Genomic DNA, 18339 nt, shown 5'->3' with positions numbered 1-18339 from the left:
ATGTGTTCCTGTATCGCAAAATCCTGTAGGAATAGGAGTTCTGGCCTCTTGTGAGCAATGCATCACATCATCAAACCCCAATTCCAGAACCTAAATTTACAATGACAGAAAAGCAAAGATAATTCCAAATGCATTTCTTGGTATATTCCAAAGGGAAGCTTTAAAGTATTCATAATACATAGGCATGTCCATTTCAGGTAAAATGATAGATTGCTATAATTCTTCCTGCTATCAAACTCCAACAAAAAATGATCCACTTTTGCAAAAATTTAGAATACCTTTCATTCCTACTTTTGAGTATGGATTTCACTGTTTTAAATAAGGGTTATATCTATAACAAATACAGAACTTCAATTCACACAACATTTCTAACATTCCATTCACACCCCACCCAGTCAATAATGTTAACCATATCTTAAAAGAGGAAGAGAATTAAAAAATTCGCTAGTTTCACACTATGCCCGTACTTTTCAGATGAGGAAGCAAGAGCCTGGAAAGGGGAAGTGACCTGATGAAGATCACTCGACTAGTGAGGCTGGGAAGAGAACCCAGAGGGACTGGACTCCTAGCCCAGGGTGATTCCACCAAGTTTCCTTATTTTTTTTTTTATATACAGGAAAGCCTAGAATGGAGTTGCTATTTTAAAAAGAAATGTATAGGCAGTTCCTCAAAATGTCAAACATACAATTGCCACATGACCCTGACATTCAATTCCTAAGTACGTGTCCAAAAGGATTAAAACCATACATGTGCACACCTGTCCCCAGCAGCCTCTTTCACAACAGCCAACAGATGGAAACGGCCCAGGCAGACGAATGCAGAAAAAGACTTCAGGATAAACCTATGTGGCATATTATCCAGCAATGGAAAGGAAAGAAATACAGGTGACACTGCAGATGAACTCCAAAAGTACTTTGGGTGCAAGAACTCACACACCAAAGGTCACCTACTAAATGACCCCATATCTGAATTTCATATAGAAATATCCAGAATTGGCCGGGCACAGTGGTGCATGCTTGTAATCCCAGTAGCTCGGGAGACTGAGGCAGGAGGATTGCAAGTTCAAAGCCAGCCTCAGCAACTCTGTGAGGCCCTAAGCAACTTAGTGAGACCCTGTTTCTAATTAAAATATAAAAAGGGGCAGGGGATGTGGCTTAGTGGATAAGCACCCCTGGGTTCAATCCCCAATACCAGAGAGAGAGAGAGAGAGAGAGAGAGAGAGAGAGAGAGAGAGGAGAAATATTCAGAATAGGTAAATACATAGAGAGAACACAGACTGGTGGTGACCAGAGGCAGAGGGAAAAGGACTGGGGAGTGACTGCCTAAAGGAGACAGGTTTCCTTGGAGATGAGGGAAATGTTTTGGAGCCAGACAGCAGTGGCAGCTGCACATATTATGAATGTGTTACTGAATTGTATGCTTTATTTATTTATTCTAATCAGTTATACATGACAGTAGCAAGCTCTTCGTGAATTGTACACTTTAATAAGATTTACATGAGTATCACTTCAATAAAAAAAGAAAGGTCTAATGATGTGCTCATAAAGATGACAGGGCCGAGGATGAGGAGAGTGGGCTACTCCACATGGACACACAGGGCCCTCAGCGTGGAGGACAGGTGCGTGGTTAGCAACCCTTCAGACACGGAGAGGAGGTTCCGTGCAGTCAGAGGAAGGGAGGCGTGGGGGTGTTGGTGCCGAGGAACGGCAGAAGGAAGGCAGAGACCATGCAGGAGGGTACCTCCACATCAGCAGGGCTTGCAGTTCTCCCATCCTGATGACCAGGAAGAAGGGCCATAGGTTGGGGCTCCTGACAGACAGCAATGAGGTCCATACCCCAGCTCAGCCCATTGTCTCCCAGTCCATCTCCCAGTGGATCCAGTCACACCACCTCCCAGGGTCCTCTCCCGACCCTTCCAATGACGCAAGAGGTTAATGCCCAGGGGCAAAGCACCATGTCCTGGGGAGGACCAGGAGAATCCCATATCCTAGGAGAAAGAGCGGAGGGGAGAGGGCGAGTTGAGGTTGAAGAAGAGGGGCCATCAAGAATGTCACAGAATGTTGCGAGAGGGGGAGGAATTTTTTTTGCTTCAGAGGGGCAAAATTAGGTCCAAGCAGGAGAAAGTTCCAGAGAGGAGGTGGTTCTCTGAGGTACATGGGAATGATCTCATCCATTCCATAATACCATTCGAGAAAATTAAACACTCTACCCACTCATGCTACAAATATGTATTTGAAGGATCCTTTAATATCTAATCAAACAGATGAGCGGTGGATTTTAAGGACATAAAATACATATAAAATAAGTAGAGGTGGGCCCATCGTTCGGGACAGAGGAAGTCCAAGAACAAAAATGAATAAATCCTAAAGCCAAATCTGTGTGGGCTTGGATGGGCTACTGTGAACTGGGGGACATCTTGTCTATGTCCCCTCGATCCCCGCCCTGCACACACACACAAAGAAAAGAAAAAGAACAGGGACACCAAGACACAAAACACCTTGTTGCATTAAGTAGTTAGCTCACTGTTTAAAGAATCCAAGTGACACCTGGTAAGGTGTGTTACTAACAGCATCCCCAAACATGGAGAGTACTTGGCAGAAATCACCTGAGCACTATTTAAACATGCAAATTCCTAGACTCTCGCCCTTCTAGGCAGGGGCCACATCAGGCTGCAGATCTTTTTTCCTTTTAGCTTGGTGAATCTGCATGCCCACGGAAGCTGTTATCTTACTCAGGGAAGGCCCACACACTCTAGCAATCCGCTGGAGCGCAGAGCCTCGGCATTTTGCAAGTCTTGTGAGAGAATCAGATTCGAAATGTCTGAGATGGGGCGTAGGGGAGTTGGGTCATGATCTGCCACCAGGGAACAGGAAAGGCTGGTGGATGTAACAGTCTCTTGGTTCAGTTTGAGGACATTGGCCATGCGGCCCAGACTGCCTGTTTGAAGCTACTCCCCACCTACCTACAAGGGGGGGGGACCCTGGGCAAAGACTGACCCCTCAGAGCTTTGTACTTCTCATCTGAAAAATGGAGATAACACCAGCACATGTCCCAGAGGGCTGCTGCCAGGATTCGATGCATAATTCCTACATAAAGCAGGAAGCGATCACGAGGCCCAGAGCAAAAAGCCTGATAAATGCTAGCTGTAGCCACGGAGCAGGATTTGAGCTCACAAGAGACAAAAGGACATATTCTAGTTACCTCCATGACATTATCACTATTAGTAGTAAGGAGTTATAGAAATCCTTTGTCTATGATCACAAAAATAGAAAATTCTTTTTCCTTCTTTTCCTGATTTGCTTGCTTTCCCCAGATTGGGGCGGGGTGGGGGGTAGTGGTGTTGATTCCACAAGCTGTCCCCAGCAGACGGACAAGATGCCCACGGCTCCCTCCCACAAGCTGTTGCTTTGGGGAGCTCCCCGCATTCCCACAGCCCCAGTCTGGGCAGGCTGTGCTGGTGGTCACAACAGATCTGGAGCCATCGGGAGAAAAGGCAGGCAGCCCTTCCTCTCCTGGAGTGGAAGCTGCCGCAGGGTGGCGGGCAGCTGTCTGGGACCTTCATTCATGCAGCAGGCTGACCTGGCGGCAGGCTCTGCTCTAGGAAATACCCGTGTGGGGGACAGACGGCTTTCTCTGCTCTCATGGAGCCTATGTCTCAGGAGGGAAGAAAGAGAATAAGTGTATGAAAAGAAAGAAAGCAAGAAAGCAGGTGGCAATAAGTACAAGCAAGAAACCACAGTCCACCTGCACGTGTTCATAGGAGCTTCATTGGTAATTGCTGAAAATTCCAGCAACGGGGATGTCCTTCAGCAGGTAACTGGATAATTAACTATGGTGCATCCAGACAGAGAAATATTATTCAGTGCTGAAAGGAAATGAGCTACCAAGCTGTGAAAAGACATGGAGGAAACTTACACGCATATTACCAAGGGAAAGAAGCCAGTCGGAAAAGGCTACTGATGGTATGATTCTTATTCCACTCTGGAAAGGGTATAACTGTGAAGACAGCAAAAAGATCAGTGGTTCCAAGCAGCTGGGGGAGGGTGTGATGAAACTACCCTGTATGATGTGTGAATTGTTGATTAATGGCATCATAAAATTGTCCAAACCCGTGGAATATTCAGCACCAAGAGTGAACCCTCATAGCCAAGAGTGGTGGCGTGTACCTGTAATCTCAGTGGTTTGGAAGGCTGAGGCAGGAGGATCACAAGTTCAAAGCCAGCCTCAGCAACAGTGAGGCGCAAAGCAACTCAGTGAGACCCTGTCTCTAAATAAAATGCAAAATAGGGCTGGGGATGTGGCTCCGTGGTCAAGGGCCCCTGAGTTCAATCCCCGGAATGCAAACTTCCAAGTGTAACATATGAGGTTCCTGGAGATCAGCCTCCTGCCGGCCTCTCCAACCCCACCCAAACGTACTGTTCCCTAACTGCATGACACGCCACATCACTTGCCATCTCCTTCCTTCCCACGGGCCACCCTCCATGCCTGGGATGCTGGCTCTCCTTGCCATGTGGTTATTTCTAGCTCAGTCTTCAAGATCCTGCTCAGACACCTGTAGGGCAAAGCATTCCCAAGGCACCCTGTGGGCTTTGGTGCATCCCCCGGCTTGGCAGAGCTGGGCACCCAGGTCTGCTCTCTGGACACTTAGCACACTGTGGGAAAACTGTTTAAAGTCAGAGCCAGAAACCTTTTATATAAAGGTCCAGACAGAAAGTAGTTGCCATTACTATGCTGGTTGTGGTGGTAGGAGGATAGGGAATGCCAGTTGCCTTCAACTAACCAGGGTGTGGTCTGTTACCACCATTGAACTTGACCTTTGGGAATGTGAAAGTAGCTCTAGACACCTAGTGAATGGATGTGGCTATGTTCCAATAAAAATTTATTTACAACAACAGGCAGTAGGCTGGAATTGGCCAAGGGCTGTAGTTGCTTAACCTTTTTCTCCTCCTTGTGAAATTCTTGAGGCTCTGACCGTGCCTTGTTCATTGTATCCCAGTGCTGACAGGGAACATTGATGGAACGGAGGATCCAAGCAAAGATCTCAATCCTGCTAATTATTATTATTATTATTATTATTATTATTATTATCAAAATCTTCTGTTCTTTAAGCCTTTTGTTAAATCTCAAAAATGTAATATTCAGCACCAAGAGTGAACCCTCATAGTCAAGAGTGGTGGCGTATACCTGTAATCTCAGTGGTTTGGAAGGCTGAGGCAGGAGGATCATGAGTTCGAAGCCAGCCTCAGCATCAGCGAGGTATTAAGCAACTCAGTGAGACCCTGTCTCTAAATGAAAATGGAAATACATTTTCCTGTTTTGCCAGCTTCCAATTGTGGGGGTGGGGTACTGGGGATTGAACCTAGGGGTGCTTTATCACTGAATTACATCCCCAGCCCTTTTTATTTTTTGAGACAGCGTCTTGTTTAGTTTGAGGCTAGCCTCAAACTTGCAATCCTCCTGCCTTAGCCTCCAGAGTCTGGTGGTTGTTGTGAGAATCAGATGGAGAGATTGTTCTGGAATGTGTGGCATGGGGAAGGCACAAGCTGCTTTCCCTCTTCCACTGTGTTCTTTTTTTGGTGCTCAACTGATTCTATTAAAAGCAAGACCCATTCTGTTTTCTCTGAATATAGAGTAGATCTAATCCAAGACAGGCCACCAGGTGGTGGGTCTGGGCTTGGCTGCAGGCTGCTCTCTGCCCTACAACATCCCCCAGCCTGGGAGTGCAGCCCAGGGGTAAGGTGTGCAGCCGGCACCCCTCCTCCCTCGGCTTGCCATCTCCCAGATTCCTGATCCACAGCTGCCCCTGGGCTGGGCACAGGGAGAGCGGGGACGGTGTAACAGAAGGACACTGTCCGATCTCCAAGGCCTCCCTGAGATTAGGGAGGGCTGTTTCTGAGTCACTCACTGTCAACAGGCTCTGAAGACTGACTGGTAGTAGATGTGAGAAGAGGGCACCAAGATTTTTTGGTTGGGAAATGGGACTGAGATGCTGATGATTGGCGTCAAGAATACAGATGGAGGAGTAAGTCTGGTAGTCGGTGCGCGGGGGGATCAGGAGCCTGGCACAGAACGTGTTCAGTTTGAAGTGCCTGAGAGCCATGAATTAAACAGTTCCGCAGCGTCTCCCAGGCTGTGCTCCTGAATCAACGCCTAGGGATACACCAACAGATTAGAGCTGCTAAGGACACGTGCCAGCAATTAGTTCTTGGAATAAACTAATCAAGCGACTAGAATAGTACTACAAGAACCAACTAAGGAACACATTCACACATCACTGCCACAGGAAATTGTGGGGGAACAGAGAGATAATAAAAGCCCACGGAGCCAACGCAAAACCCTGCCATCCTGCGTCTGATTTAAAGAAACAACGCAGCAGGGCTCATTACTATGGCTGCCAGGAAGCAGCCTGTTGGGGAATCAGAGGGGCTGGAACAGGAGGAGTCAGAGGCACATCCAAGGCAGGAGCGGGTGCGCGTGTGGGTTCCCTGGAGATGTGGACTGAGCTCAGGTTCATCCCACACTGGGCTGGGGGGTCCCATGTGGACAGGATCTATGTGTTCCTATCCAGCCCCCAGGTTCCTACCACTTCTCCCAATGGTCAGAAATTCGATTCCTTCCTACTCTCGTAGATTCCCTTCTATGCCAAGATCCTCAGCCGGCCACTCCTCCACGACACTGTCCAGCTTTCCCAGTACGGGTAGGTGGCAATTTCCTCTGCTCCCCAGTGGTCACTAATGCCTTGTAGGATTAGCATCTTCCACATCAGACCGAACTTCTGTGCTCAAGAATCCATGTCTTGGGCCAAGCACAGTGGCTCATGCTTAGAATCCCAGAGGCTTGGGAGCCTGAGGCAGGAGGATCGTGAATTCAAAGCCAGCCTCAGCAATTTAGTGAGGCCCTAAGCAACTCAGCAAGACCCTGTCTCTAATTAAAATATAAAAAAATGCTGGGGATGTGGCTCCGTGGTCAAGCGCCCCTGGGTTTAATCCACAGTACCAAAAAGAAAGAAAGAAAGAAAGAGAAAAAAAAAAAAAAGTTAGCCTGCCTACAGTGCTCCCATCTCCCTTTCTGAACTACACCAAACACCGCCATGGGGCCCAAGCACCTGGCAGTGGGGAAAGCTAATCACCTGCCTGCCTCTACACCTGCGCCTCTCCCCACCTGCCTGGGGGAGAGTGACTTTTCTTGCCTGCGTGGGCTCCGCCAGTCACCCAGGATTTTCACTCAGCCAAGGAAACCTTGTGAGGGGATGGACCCCCCTCTTTCCTCCTGGCTTCTCAGGGTGCGGGGGGTGGGGGGTGGGGGGATCCTCCATCTGCTCCTTCTCATTGTCAGGGGGAGATGAGGAGGAGCCAGGGGCTGTGTCCGACCAGTGCAGACACCAGCAGGCCTGGCCTCCGCGCCCAGCCTCCTCTAAGTTCACAGAGGTCACAAGCTGGGAGAAATGGAACATGGTGGTCCTGGTTCCCTCCCGGGGAAGGGGTGGAGAAGGACACCTGGGTGTAGGATTAGGGATTTGGCTGCAAAGCAGCTGTTTCCTGCTTGGAGGCCCAGAACTAATCTATAGGTTGAAACCTGAACTTGGCTATTGATGAAGTTGGGGCAGAGAGTGGGGGAAGGAAAGAAAGAAGCAGAAAGAGACCTTTGCCTCCAGAGGTCTGCCTGCCAGAGCATCCAGCGAACACTGAGTGTATACACCCCCTTTCTAGGGGCAAAAGGAACGCTCATGTCATTCAGAAGCCACCGCAGGACCAGAGCCCCATTAAGAAAGCTGCAGCCACTTGGATGCTCCCAGGTGGGGCTAAGCCCCAGAGCTTGGCCACAGAGTCTTCTTGTTCTTTGCCATAACTGCATTATTTGGGTCCACCACGAATATTTTAGCCATCCACCTAGTGATCTTTAAGTTGTTTTTCTTTTTTTTCTCCTCATGACTGTAATGCTGAGAGGGACATCCTGGTGCCTATGTCCCTAGCCATGGCTTCTCTCTGACCCAGTCCTGACCCATCCCAGCCAGGCATTTGAGGAAGCCCAGGATATACAGGTGGCCGGGTCCTCAGCCTGGCCTTGTTGACAGCTCTACCACGCAAGCCAGCAGCCACTGGGTCACAGGGAAGGCACTGCCAATTCTACAATCCTGTTAGTGTTCTAGACTTTTCCAGGGGCTGAGCATTTTCTCATTATGACTAAAACTCGATTATCCTCTGAGAATGTGCAGGATGAAAAGACTTGCACAGGTAGTTGCTATTCCCTCCTGATGAGCTGACCTAACACACCTTGAACGTGACCTGTGCCTTAATTCAGGCTGGGGATTGCCGGTGAATGTCTGTTATTCGGGCCCTGATGGTGACTGGGGTGGGGGTGGTGTGGGGGGCATAGTGTCAGGGAAGAAGTTAAGATGTCACGGAGCCTGCTAGGGTGTGTGCCAGTCTCTGCCTGCCACACACACCAGGAAAGGCCGCCTGAGAGGGAGAGAAGAAAGAAAGCGTCCCTGAGGATGAGATTCTGCCATGACCGGAAGCAGGGCCCACCTCTGGAGCACGCAAGCCTGGGCTCCTCCCTTGCCTTGGCACCCCGTCTTCCACCCTCAGGGGAGAAAGTTTTCACAGCATTTAGACAATCTTCCTTCACAGCTGGAGAGAGAAGCTTGGGAGGTTCCCAGCCCCCTCTCCAGGTGGGCGGAGAAGGCAGCCAGCCTCAGGGTACCATGCGAAGAGCAGCTGTCTCCCCAGCTCTCTGTCATTAAAGGGGAGTGGCTCAGAGGAAGGGCTGAAGCAGCCAGTGACAATAATCCTGTGTGGCAGGTCCCCGAGGGTGGGGCCCAAGATTTAGAAAGGGTAAGAAGGAGGGACCCAGGCAGGACAGAAGATGGAGACTAAGGACAACAGGCAGAAAGGGAGGCTTGGGACCAGAAAACCCAGGGATCCTCCAAGAGTTCAGCACAGAGGTACCATATGCCTCGTCATGCCAAGCAAATGGGCCTCTCCATGCCTCAGGACTCTTCAGCCATGATGCGCATGATGATGTGGATGAAACGTGGAAACATCTTGGGAAGTAAAAGAAGCCAGACGAAGAAGGCCGCAGAGTGTGGGATTCCATTTATATGAAATATCCGGAATAGGCATATCCCAGAGACCGAAAACAGATTAGTGGTTGCTTAGCAGGTGGAGGTGGGGAAGGGGAGTGATTGTGAATGGTATGGGTTTGGGGGGGGCTTGGAGTGGTGATGAAATGCTCTAAAATTCATTGCACTGGTGGTTACCCAACTCTGGGTGCTAACAATTCACTATCCACAATAAAAATCATTGAGTTGTATACTCGATATAGATAAATTTGTACAATGTGAATTATGCCTCAATAAAACTGCCATTGAAAGTTATTAATAAGAAAACAATCACATAAGAACTTGGAGCTGGGAGCGATGGCTCTTGCCTGTAATTCCAGGGGCTCAGGAGGCTGAGGCAGGAGGACTGCAAGTTCAAAGCCAGCCCAGCAACTTAGGGAGGGCCATAAGCAGCTCAGGGAGACCCTGTCTCTAAATAAAATTCAAAAAAAGGGCTGGGGATGTGGCTCAGTGGTTAAGCGCCCCCGGTTGAATCCCTGGGTACCAAAAACCAAAACAAAACAAAACAAAAATCACTGGGCCTTTCTTCTTTCCCTTAAATCACAACTGGTGGGCTGCTTTGCTACACGGCCTTGGACAAACTGGTTTTTCAAATCTACTTTGTCCCCTATCAAGTAGACACCGCCTGGGCAGATCTCCACACCTGGCTGGATGGTCAAGGGACCGCAGTTTCTACTCTTGGCGCCTGGGCATCTCACAGGGACTGTCTACTTTGGGCCAGAGAGAAAGGGAGGCTCCTGCAAGATCCCTAGCCAGCCAAAGCACCTCTGGGCTCCCCACTCTCCTGCCTCTCTTTCCCCAAAGTGCTCCCCAACTCCAGCTTCTCCCATCAGGGCCCAGGACCTAGGCGTCCACAGGGAGCTGGTCACTTCTTCTGAAGTGTCTGCCATCCTGCTGTCCGCAGTGATTTGGCTGCTAATGTTCCAAGGACGGCATTTTTTAAATTCCTGTCTGCTGTGACTAGTGGGGCTGGGAAGGAAAGGACTCAGCCGCAGGGGGAGCGACATCTGTTCCTTCCCTCCCTCCTCTGCCGTCTGCATTTCCACCCAGTGTGTCAGCACTCTGCACCCAACTGCTATCCCGCAGCGGGCTCCGGGGCTGGAGGGGCTGTGAAAGCAGGGGCCGAGGGGGAGGGGGAGCGACAGGGGTGGCAACAGAAGGGACAGGGTTTTTTTTCTCTGAGTTTTAAGATGTACTGTTTGTCTGGGAGTCTGGTTGCGAAGCGTTGGCAATGATGCGGGCTGACGCCAAAGACGCATTGGCTCTGGAGGTGCAGAGAAGGCTTTGGGTTTGCTGCCCTTTGGGGTCCTCGTATCTATCAGAAACGAGAACAGGCACCAGCTGTCCAGGCGCTCACAGCTCAGGCTCGGTAGAAAGGTCGAGCGGAAAGGCCAGGGGACAGGAAAGACATCACTTCACAGAAAAGAGGTAGCCAGGGAGGGGACCGGCTCTCACCGTGGCCACCTCCACCCTGGCCCTATCTCTACCCCTATGATCAATGCCTATGTGTAGGTGCAGCCTCTGTGGCCCGAACTGGCTTGGGGCCGGAGGAGCAAACCAAACAGCTCTTAGTGGAGCGCTGCAACCTTGCACCTGTCAATCAATCCCCAGCCCTGCCCCCGGAGCCTGAGTCTGGCCTGCAGTGGAGAGGGCAGGCCCCGCGTCTTGCTGACATGCTGGGGAGGGTGAGTGCAATTAAACAAATGGATCCATTTGGGAAATTGAAGGCCTGGGGAAGCTGTTTGGTTTCTCTGCCATGTGACAGAAGGCAGGTGTCTGTTCCTGGTGACCTGAGCTGACAATGAGTGGAAACCCTAGGGGGTGGGGACAAGGCTGAGCGTAGGAAGGTGCCTCATGCTGGGGTGGGAGGAGAAGGGAGAAGGGCGAGGCTCAGGAGCAGATGCCCAGGCCGCTCCAGATGGCAGGGGCCTCAGAACAAAGGGGGGAGAGCCCGAGAAATGGAGAACTCACTCCTAGGAGGCTTCCCAGCCTCCTGAGCATCGAAGTTACGTCACACCCGGAGCCCGGCTGGCACCTGCTCAGAAACATCATACAATGCTGTGATGAAGCTTGGAAGAAGCCACCTGAACACCACACGTAGCCACAAACTCAGAGGGTCAACTGCTCAGGTCCCAGAGCCAGACTGCTGGGATTCGAACCCAGGTGCCGGCTTTCGTAGATGGGGCTTTGGGGAATTTCTTTAACTTTCATGTACTTTGCTTCATCAGTAAAGTGTAGGTGACAAGTGGCCCCACCTTGTAGGGCTGCAGTGAGGAGGGACACCTGGGAACTGCTTGCCTGGTGGTGGTGCACGGGGACCCCTTGATGTTGGTTATCCAGATGGTGATTATTGTCACCAGCTAAAGAAACCTAGATGAGCTTCCCTTCTCTCATAACCCATTGCTCCCTCAGTGGCCAGCTGTCCCTGCCTGCAAATGTTCTCTGCCCCCTTTGTCTGGTCTTAGGTTTCTCTGTGTGTCCAAAAGGCTCTGATGGATGCTCCCCTTCTGATGGGGTACCCCACACTAGAGGTGGCCGTGTGATGTCATAGTGAGAAAACAACCCTCTGCTCAGGGCATCAGAGTTCTCCCGGTGGCTCTCATGCTCCTTAGTTTTGTGGAGCTTGTGGGGATTAGCTTCTTGGAGGCTCAGTTTGCTTGTCCATCAAATGGAACAACACCAGCCTAGCTCACATCCCAGAATCCGGTTGAGGGCTAGGAGACACGGCTAACGGAAACGGACCCGCCACACAAAGGACAAGGATCTGAGCTCTGGGCAGGTTAGATGGGAAGAGTTTCTGCGGACGTGCAGTGCCTGTCATCAGAGACAGGGGGCGCAGCTTCCCAGTGCGGGGCCTGGTTGGGCCACCCAGCATAATACATGGGCCCAGGGAGGATGGGGATAGGACGGGTCTGTGAAAAAATACAGGGAGAGGGGCATGGTGGCGCGAAGCTGGACTAACTCCCTGATTCCATCACAAATCTGGGGTCTGTCCCCATTCGGTTTTGCATATACAAAGTGCCCATTTCAATAAACACCATTTTTGTGATCAGAGTCCTCCACATATAGTAACCTCCCCCCGCCCAACTATCCGCATATTCAAGTATGATATGTAGTAACAATGACAGGGTGAAAAACCACGGTCAGATGAATCTCTCAGGGGGTCCCTGAAACCTGGCACTGCTCTGTGACAAGGCTTTGCCCTGAAAAGACCCACAGAGAGACTACCCTGATATAAGTAAACATATGTCTACTGTCTACTAATAACCTTGGTTTATTGAACACCTACTATATGCCGGACATTGTGCAGGGCTCTTCCATTACTATTTCCATTGTGTCAGCCAGGAACTGAGAGACCCAGAGTGATTAAGAAGCTTTCCAGAGGTCACACAGCAAGTAGGGCTGGACTACCTGTTCAGATCCCAAACCCATGTCACCAGGGCATGCTACCTCCTCTTTTTAAACTCTGCTTGCTTCCCCAGTTCCATTCCAACTTTTTTCTTGGAAAACACAAGACACCACAATGAGGCAGAGATGCTCAAACTCAAAAGAAAAAGAGGATCCCGGCCTCCAAGCCAGACTCTCCCATCCCTGAGCCTCCAGGCTCCCTGCTTGTGTCTACCCCCAGTTACTCTTCTGATAAAATTGCAGCCCTTGCGTCTTGCCTGCCTTCCCCTACCATCCTGCAAGGCAGGAGCTGCTGGAGGAGGAGGGAATTCTACCCCAGAATGGAACAACGCAGGCTCGGATGCAGGGTGCGAGTCCGTGATGTGGGCCTGGCTGCTTCCTGCACCCTGGGCAGCTGTCCATCTGCCAGGGCCCAATGCCCCGCCTAGAGGGGGTGTTCTTGGACTGCGCCCCATCTGCCAGGGCCGTCACTCAGGAGGCTCCCCAGTTGTGGAGGCCCAGGCTTAGTGGGGGGGATGCAGGTCACAAACAAAGCCAGTGGCTAATTTTTCAACTGAGGTGGACAGCGGGGACATGGGGACACTAATGCTGGCTGACTGCACCTGCTGGGGGAGGAGCCAGTGCTTCCTCAGCTGCAGCCTCCTCCAGGGAGGGCCTGGGCTTCTGTCTCTGGGAGAAGGAAGGAGATCCCTCAGAAGATTTCTGGGGCCAGGCAAAGAGCCTTCTGTCATCAAAGAGAAGGGCTAGAGGAGCACATCTTGGCAGCCACCCCCACCCCAGGCTGGGGCCCCACTCACCTCCTCTGCCTCATTCAGCCCCTGCCTTGCAACACCGGAGGAGGCTCGGCTCCAGGCTGTGGAGGGAAAGCACACTCCAGTGTTCCAGGTTGCACATAAGTCAATCAACCTGCAAGCACAGAGGAGAAGCCCTGGGTTACTCTAGGAAAAGGGGAAAAAACGAAAAAAAAAAAAAAGACTTTGTGTTTTGCAGCTTTGTTCATTCAACAGGAAAATGACATCTCGTTCATGTCCATTTGTAAATTTTTGCACAGCATAACGGCATCTTTGCTCCAAGCTCAAAGAACTCTGCAAGAAACAGGCAGGTTCAGCAAGGTGCTTAAACATATTGATTTGGGGGAGGGGGTGACTGACTCTCCCATCCATAAAATCCTGTCTTAGCGCCCTCACACCACAGACTCATTACTAATGTCCTGTTCACTTAAAGCAATTCAGCTATATCTTGAAGAATCTGTCCCATACCCAAGGAAGAATTCACCTGTAATTATCTCTTTAATTTCTTAACTTCCTTAGAAGAACTACTGTTCCTCCCCGCCCCATCTCCAGATAAGCAAACCCAGTTCACCATGAACAAATCTATAACACACTAAAAGGAGATCTGAGTTCAGGGTCAGGAGATGTGGACTTTAATTTGAAGGTTGCTATGTCACTCATGGTGGATCACTGGTCTCTGCGTGTCTCAGTTTCTTTATTGTAAAATGGGGATAAAGTTTGGCAGAGCAGGTCAGTCATTAATGAGCATTTGGGGGATTCAAGTCCCACAAGGTTTAAATGAGCAATCATTTAGCCTTCAGTGCAGACAACAGATCTCCTTTAATTATGTGCTTTGCATAAAAGTGTGTCTGCAGAAAATAGTGAAATTCACCAGAGTGAGGGGAATGTGGCAATTATGTATCAAAATACATATGCAGTGGGCTGGGGATATAGCTCAGCTAGTGCTTGCCTGGCAAGCACAAGGCCCTGGGTTCTATCCCTAGCATCAATCAATCAATCAATCAAGCAATCAATAAATAAGCATTTTTGGCTTGGCAGTCTCAGTTCTAGAGATACATTAGAAATACATCCTATAAGCCTGTGTTGTGATCTCCAGGGCTATTAGTTGAAAAAATTCAATAGGAAAAAAAGTGTGTGTAACATGCTACCATTTATTTAAGAAAAGGGGAAGGAATGCAAAAATATATGTGTAAGAGAAATTGGGAAAACTTCCCCATTCACAATACCTTAAAAAAAATACTTGGGAATCAATCTAACAAAAAAGGTAAAAATCCCTACAATGAAAACTAAAGAGCACTAAAGAAAGAAATTGAAGAAGACCTTAGAGGATGGAAAGGTCTCCCATGATCTTAGAGAGGCAGAATCAATATTGTCAAAATGGCCATACTACCCAAAGTGTTATACAGATTTAATGCAATTCCAGTTAAAATCCCAACAACATTCTGCATAGAACTAGGAAAAGCAAACATGAAATTCATTTGGAAAAATAAAAGACTCAGAATAGCCAAAGCCATCCTCAGCAAGAAGAGTAAAGCAGGAGGCATCACAATACCAGACCTTAAACTCTACCACAGAGCCAACAAAAACGGTATGGTATTGGCACCAAAATGGACATGTAGACCAATGGTACTAAATAGAAGACACAGAGACAAATGCACATAAATACAGTTATCTCATACTAGAAAAAGGCACCAAAAACACTCACTGGAGAAAAGAAAGCCTATTCAATGAATGGTGCTGGGAAAACTGGAAATCCACATGTAGCAAATAAATTAATCCTCTATCTCTCACCCTCCATGAAACCCACCTCAAAGTGGATCAAAGACTTAGGCACTAGACTAGAGACTCTGTGCCTAACAGAAGTTAAAGCAGGCCCAAATCTTCACCATGTTGGCCTAGGATCTGACTTTCTTAACAAGACTCCTAAAGCACAAGAAGTAAAATCAAGAATCAATAAACGGGACAGATTCAAACTACAAAGCTTCTTCTCAGAAAAGGAAACAATCAATAACTGATGAGAGAGCCTACAGGATGGGAGAAAATCTTTACCACATGCACCTCAGATAGAGCACTAATCTCCAGCATAAAACTCAAAAAGTTAACACCAAAAACCCAAATAACCCAATCAATAATGGGCTAAGGAACTGAACAGACATTTAAAAAAAGAAGAAATACAATCAATCAACAAATATATGAAAAAATGTTCAACATCTTTAGCAATTAGAGAAATGTAAATCAAAACTACTCTAAGATTTCATCTCACCCCAGTCAGAATGGCAATTATCAAGAATATAAAGAACAATAAATGTTGGTGAGGATGTGCGGGGGAAAGGCACACTCATACACTGCTGGTGGGACTGCAAATCGGTGCAGCCAATCTGGAAAGCAGTAAGGAGATTCCTTGGAAAACTTGAAATGGAACCACCATTTGACCCAGCTATCCCACTCCTCGGTTTATACCCAAAGGACTTAAAATCAGCATGCTACAGTGACACATTCACATCAATGTTTATAGCAGCTCAATTCACAATAGCTAAACTATGGAATCAACCTAGATGACCTTCAACAGATAAATGGATTTAAAAATGTGGCATACATATATGTGATGGAATATTACTCAGCCTTAAAGAAGAATGAAATTATGGCATTTGCCAGTAAATGGATGGAGCTGGAGAATGTCATGCTAAGCCAATCCCATAAAAACCAAAGACTGATTGTGTTCTCTGATAAGCAGATGCTAATTCACAATAAGGGGGCAGGGCTAGGGAAGACTAGAGTTACTTTAGATTAGGTAGAGGGGGGTAAAGGGAGAGGAGGATGTATGCGGAGAGGAAGGATAGTAAAATGACATTATTATCCTGTGTACATATATGACTATAGGACTGGTGGGAGTCTACATCATGTATAACCAGAAGAAGGAGAAATTATACTCCATTATATGCAACATATCAAAGTGCATTCTACTGTCATGTGTAACTAATTAAAACAAATACAAAAATTTTAAAGTATATATGTGTATGCTCACATTTTTTAAAAGACAATAAGAGGCTCAAGCGTAAGCTAAAGGAGGGGAATTATATGAAGGGGCAGGGGTAGAAGTTGGACTTGGAATACCCTTTCTTGTGTGACTCTGGAATAGACAAATACTCGACATAGTTATAAAATACAATTTAAATTTTTGTAAAGTCCCCCCGGGTGCAGTGGTGCATGCCTGTAATCCCAGAGATTCGGGAGGTTAAGGCGGGAGGATCGTGAGTTCAAAGCCAATCTCAGCAATCTAGGGAGCGCTAAGCAACTCAGCAAAACCCTGTCTCAAAATAAAATACAAAAAAGGCTAGGGATGTGCTCAGTGGTTAAGAGCCCCTGGGTTCAATCTCTGGTACCAAAAAAAAAAAAAAGATTTTTTTTTGTAAAGTCCCTAAAATTAAATATAAATTGAGACAAATGACCTGTGAGTTCAATTAGTAGGCATGCTATACGTGGAGAAATTATAACAAAGTAACTTTGATTATCCTTATTAAGTAGATGTACCCAAAGGATAAAAAGAACGCACCCATCATTTCCCCAGAAAACCCTAAACTGTTTTCAGTAATTATATTATTAAGCCAGGTGTGGTGGTGCATGCCTGTAATCTCAGCAACTAGGGAGGCTGAGGCAGGAGGACTGCCAAGTTGGAGGCCCACCTCAACAATTTAGTGAGGTCCTTCCTGCTCAAACTAAAAAATTAAAAGGGCTGGGGGTGTAGCTCAGTGGTACAGTGTCACTGGATTCAATTCCCAGTATCCCATCTAAAATTTTACATTACTGATGGTACTATGATATTATTGTTATTATTCTAAGACTTGTATGTGTCTCTGTGGGGTATATCAAATGACTAATGAGTGTGTCTCAGAAACAAAATGTTCTGGTTGAGATACAAATGCAGGGTGCATGAGGTGAGGTCCTGACTGTGAACTGGGAGCATCCCTGTGGACTCTGTGTGTTTTATTCTTGTCCTAAATACTCACTGTAAGCTTTAGAAACAAGGACCACCTTCGTATGAATGGTGGCAACCAGATTATGGGCTCTAGACAGGCTCCTAGGGAAGTGGCTGATTTTAAATTTAAAAATAGTAAATGTACAAGATCAACCCAGGATACCTCATCATACCAAAAAAGCAGATGAGGTGTCCAAGCCTACAAGTGTCCTGTCAAAAGGACTCAGAAGTCATGGGGCTTCCCCGGTCAAGGGCAACATCGATGAGGATATTAAATATCATAGACTGAGATACAGTAAATGTGTCTAACACTATGAATTCCTAACAATATTTAAAGCAATTCTGAATAAATCATTAGTCACCTTGCAGGGATGTTAGGGTAATGCCTTATTATTTTGAAAACTGGTTAGGAAAGGAAAAGAAGAGCCAGGCATAGTGGCACATGCCTGTAAATCCCCAGAGCTCAGGAGGCTGAGGCTGGAGGATGGTGAGTTCAAAGCCAGCCTCAGCAACTTAGTGAGGCCCTGTCTCTAAATAAAAAATAAAAAAGGCTGGGGATGTGGTTCAGTGGTTAAGCCCCTCCTGGGTTCAATCCCTGGTACCCAAACAAATAAATAAAATAAAGAAAAAGAAGTGGGTGGGTAAGTAGGGGTATACCTGGCTTTGTATTAATAATTGCTGAAGAGGGTGATGGATACATCGGTTTAGTTGCATTATTTGCTCCTCTTTTGTAAAACAGTTTAAAGTGACAGAACAGCTCAAGGAAAATGCAATCATTAGAATGCCAGTTCTTGAAATAATTCCAAATCACAGTCATTTAATCCTAACAGTGATCCAGTATGACAGATGATATGGATGTTGTTGTGTGTACTTTGCACTGGAGGAAAGAGGTGTGAAGCACCATGGAGTCAGGACTCAGGTGCACAGACCCTTACCCTAAAGGCCGTATTCCACAGCTGCCTGCTCCGTGTCCTCATTTGCATCCTGGGTTAATAAAGCGTTCCTTGCCCATATGATGGTCTCAGGGGGCTGCAATGAGGTAA

General features: G+C 47.8%; 1 protein-coding gene across 17 annotated transcripts in view; it reads right to left on the bottom strand.

Annotated features, from left to right (window-relative positions):
- The window catches only part of Nfasc (neurofascin), a 175448-nt gene that overhangs the window by 79342 nt on the left and 77767 nt on the right, over positions 1-18339 (bottom strand). For all 17 annotated transcript variants that reach the window (XM_058581893.1, XM_058581897.1, XM_058581894.1 and 14 more), the window contains exon 2: positions 13327-13435. In XM_058581893.1, the coding sequence (XP_058437876.1) occupies positions 13327-13435 (109 nt within the window). The remainder of the gene's footprint in view (positions 1-13326; positions 13436-18339) is intronic.

Source organism: Marmota monax, unplaced genomic scaffold (assembly GCF_021218885.2).
Source record: "Marmota monax isolate L192 unplaced genomic scaffold, Marmota_monax_Labrador192_F-V1.1 WCK01_AAM20220418_F8-fsc00105, whole genome shotgun sequence".
NCBI lineage: Eukaryota > Metazoa > Chordata > Mammalia > Rodentia > Sciuridae > Marmota > Marmota monax.
This window is presented reverse-complemented; position numbering and strand designations above follow the sequence as displayed.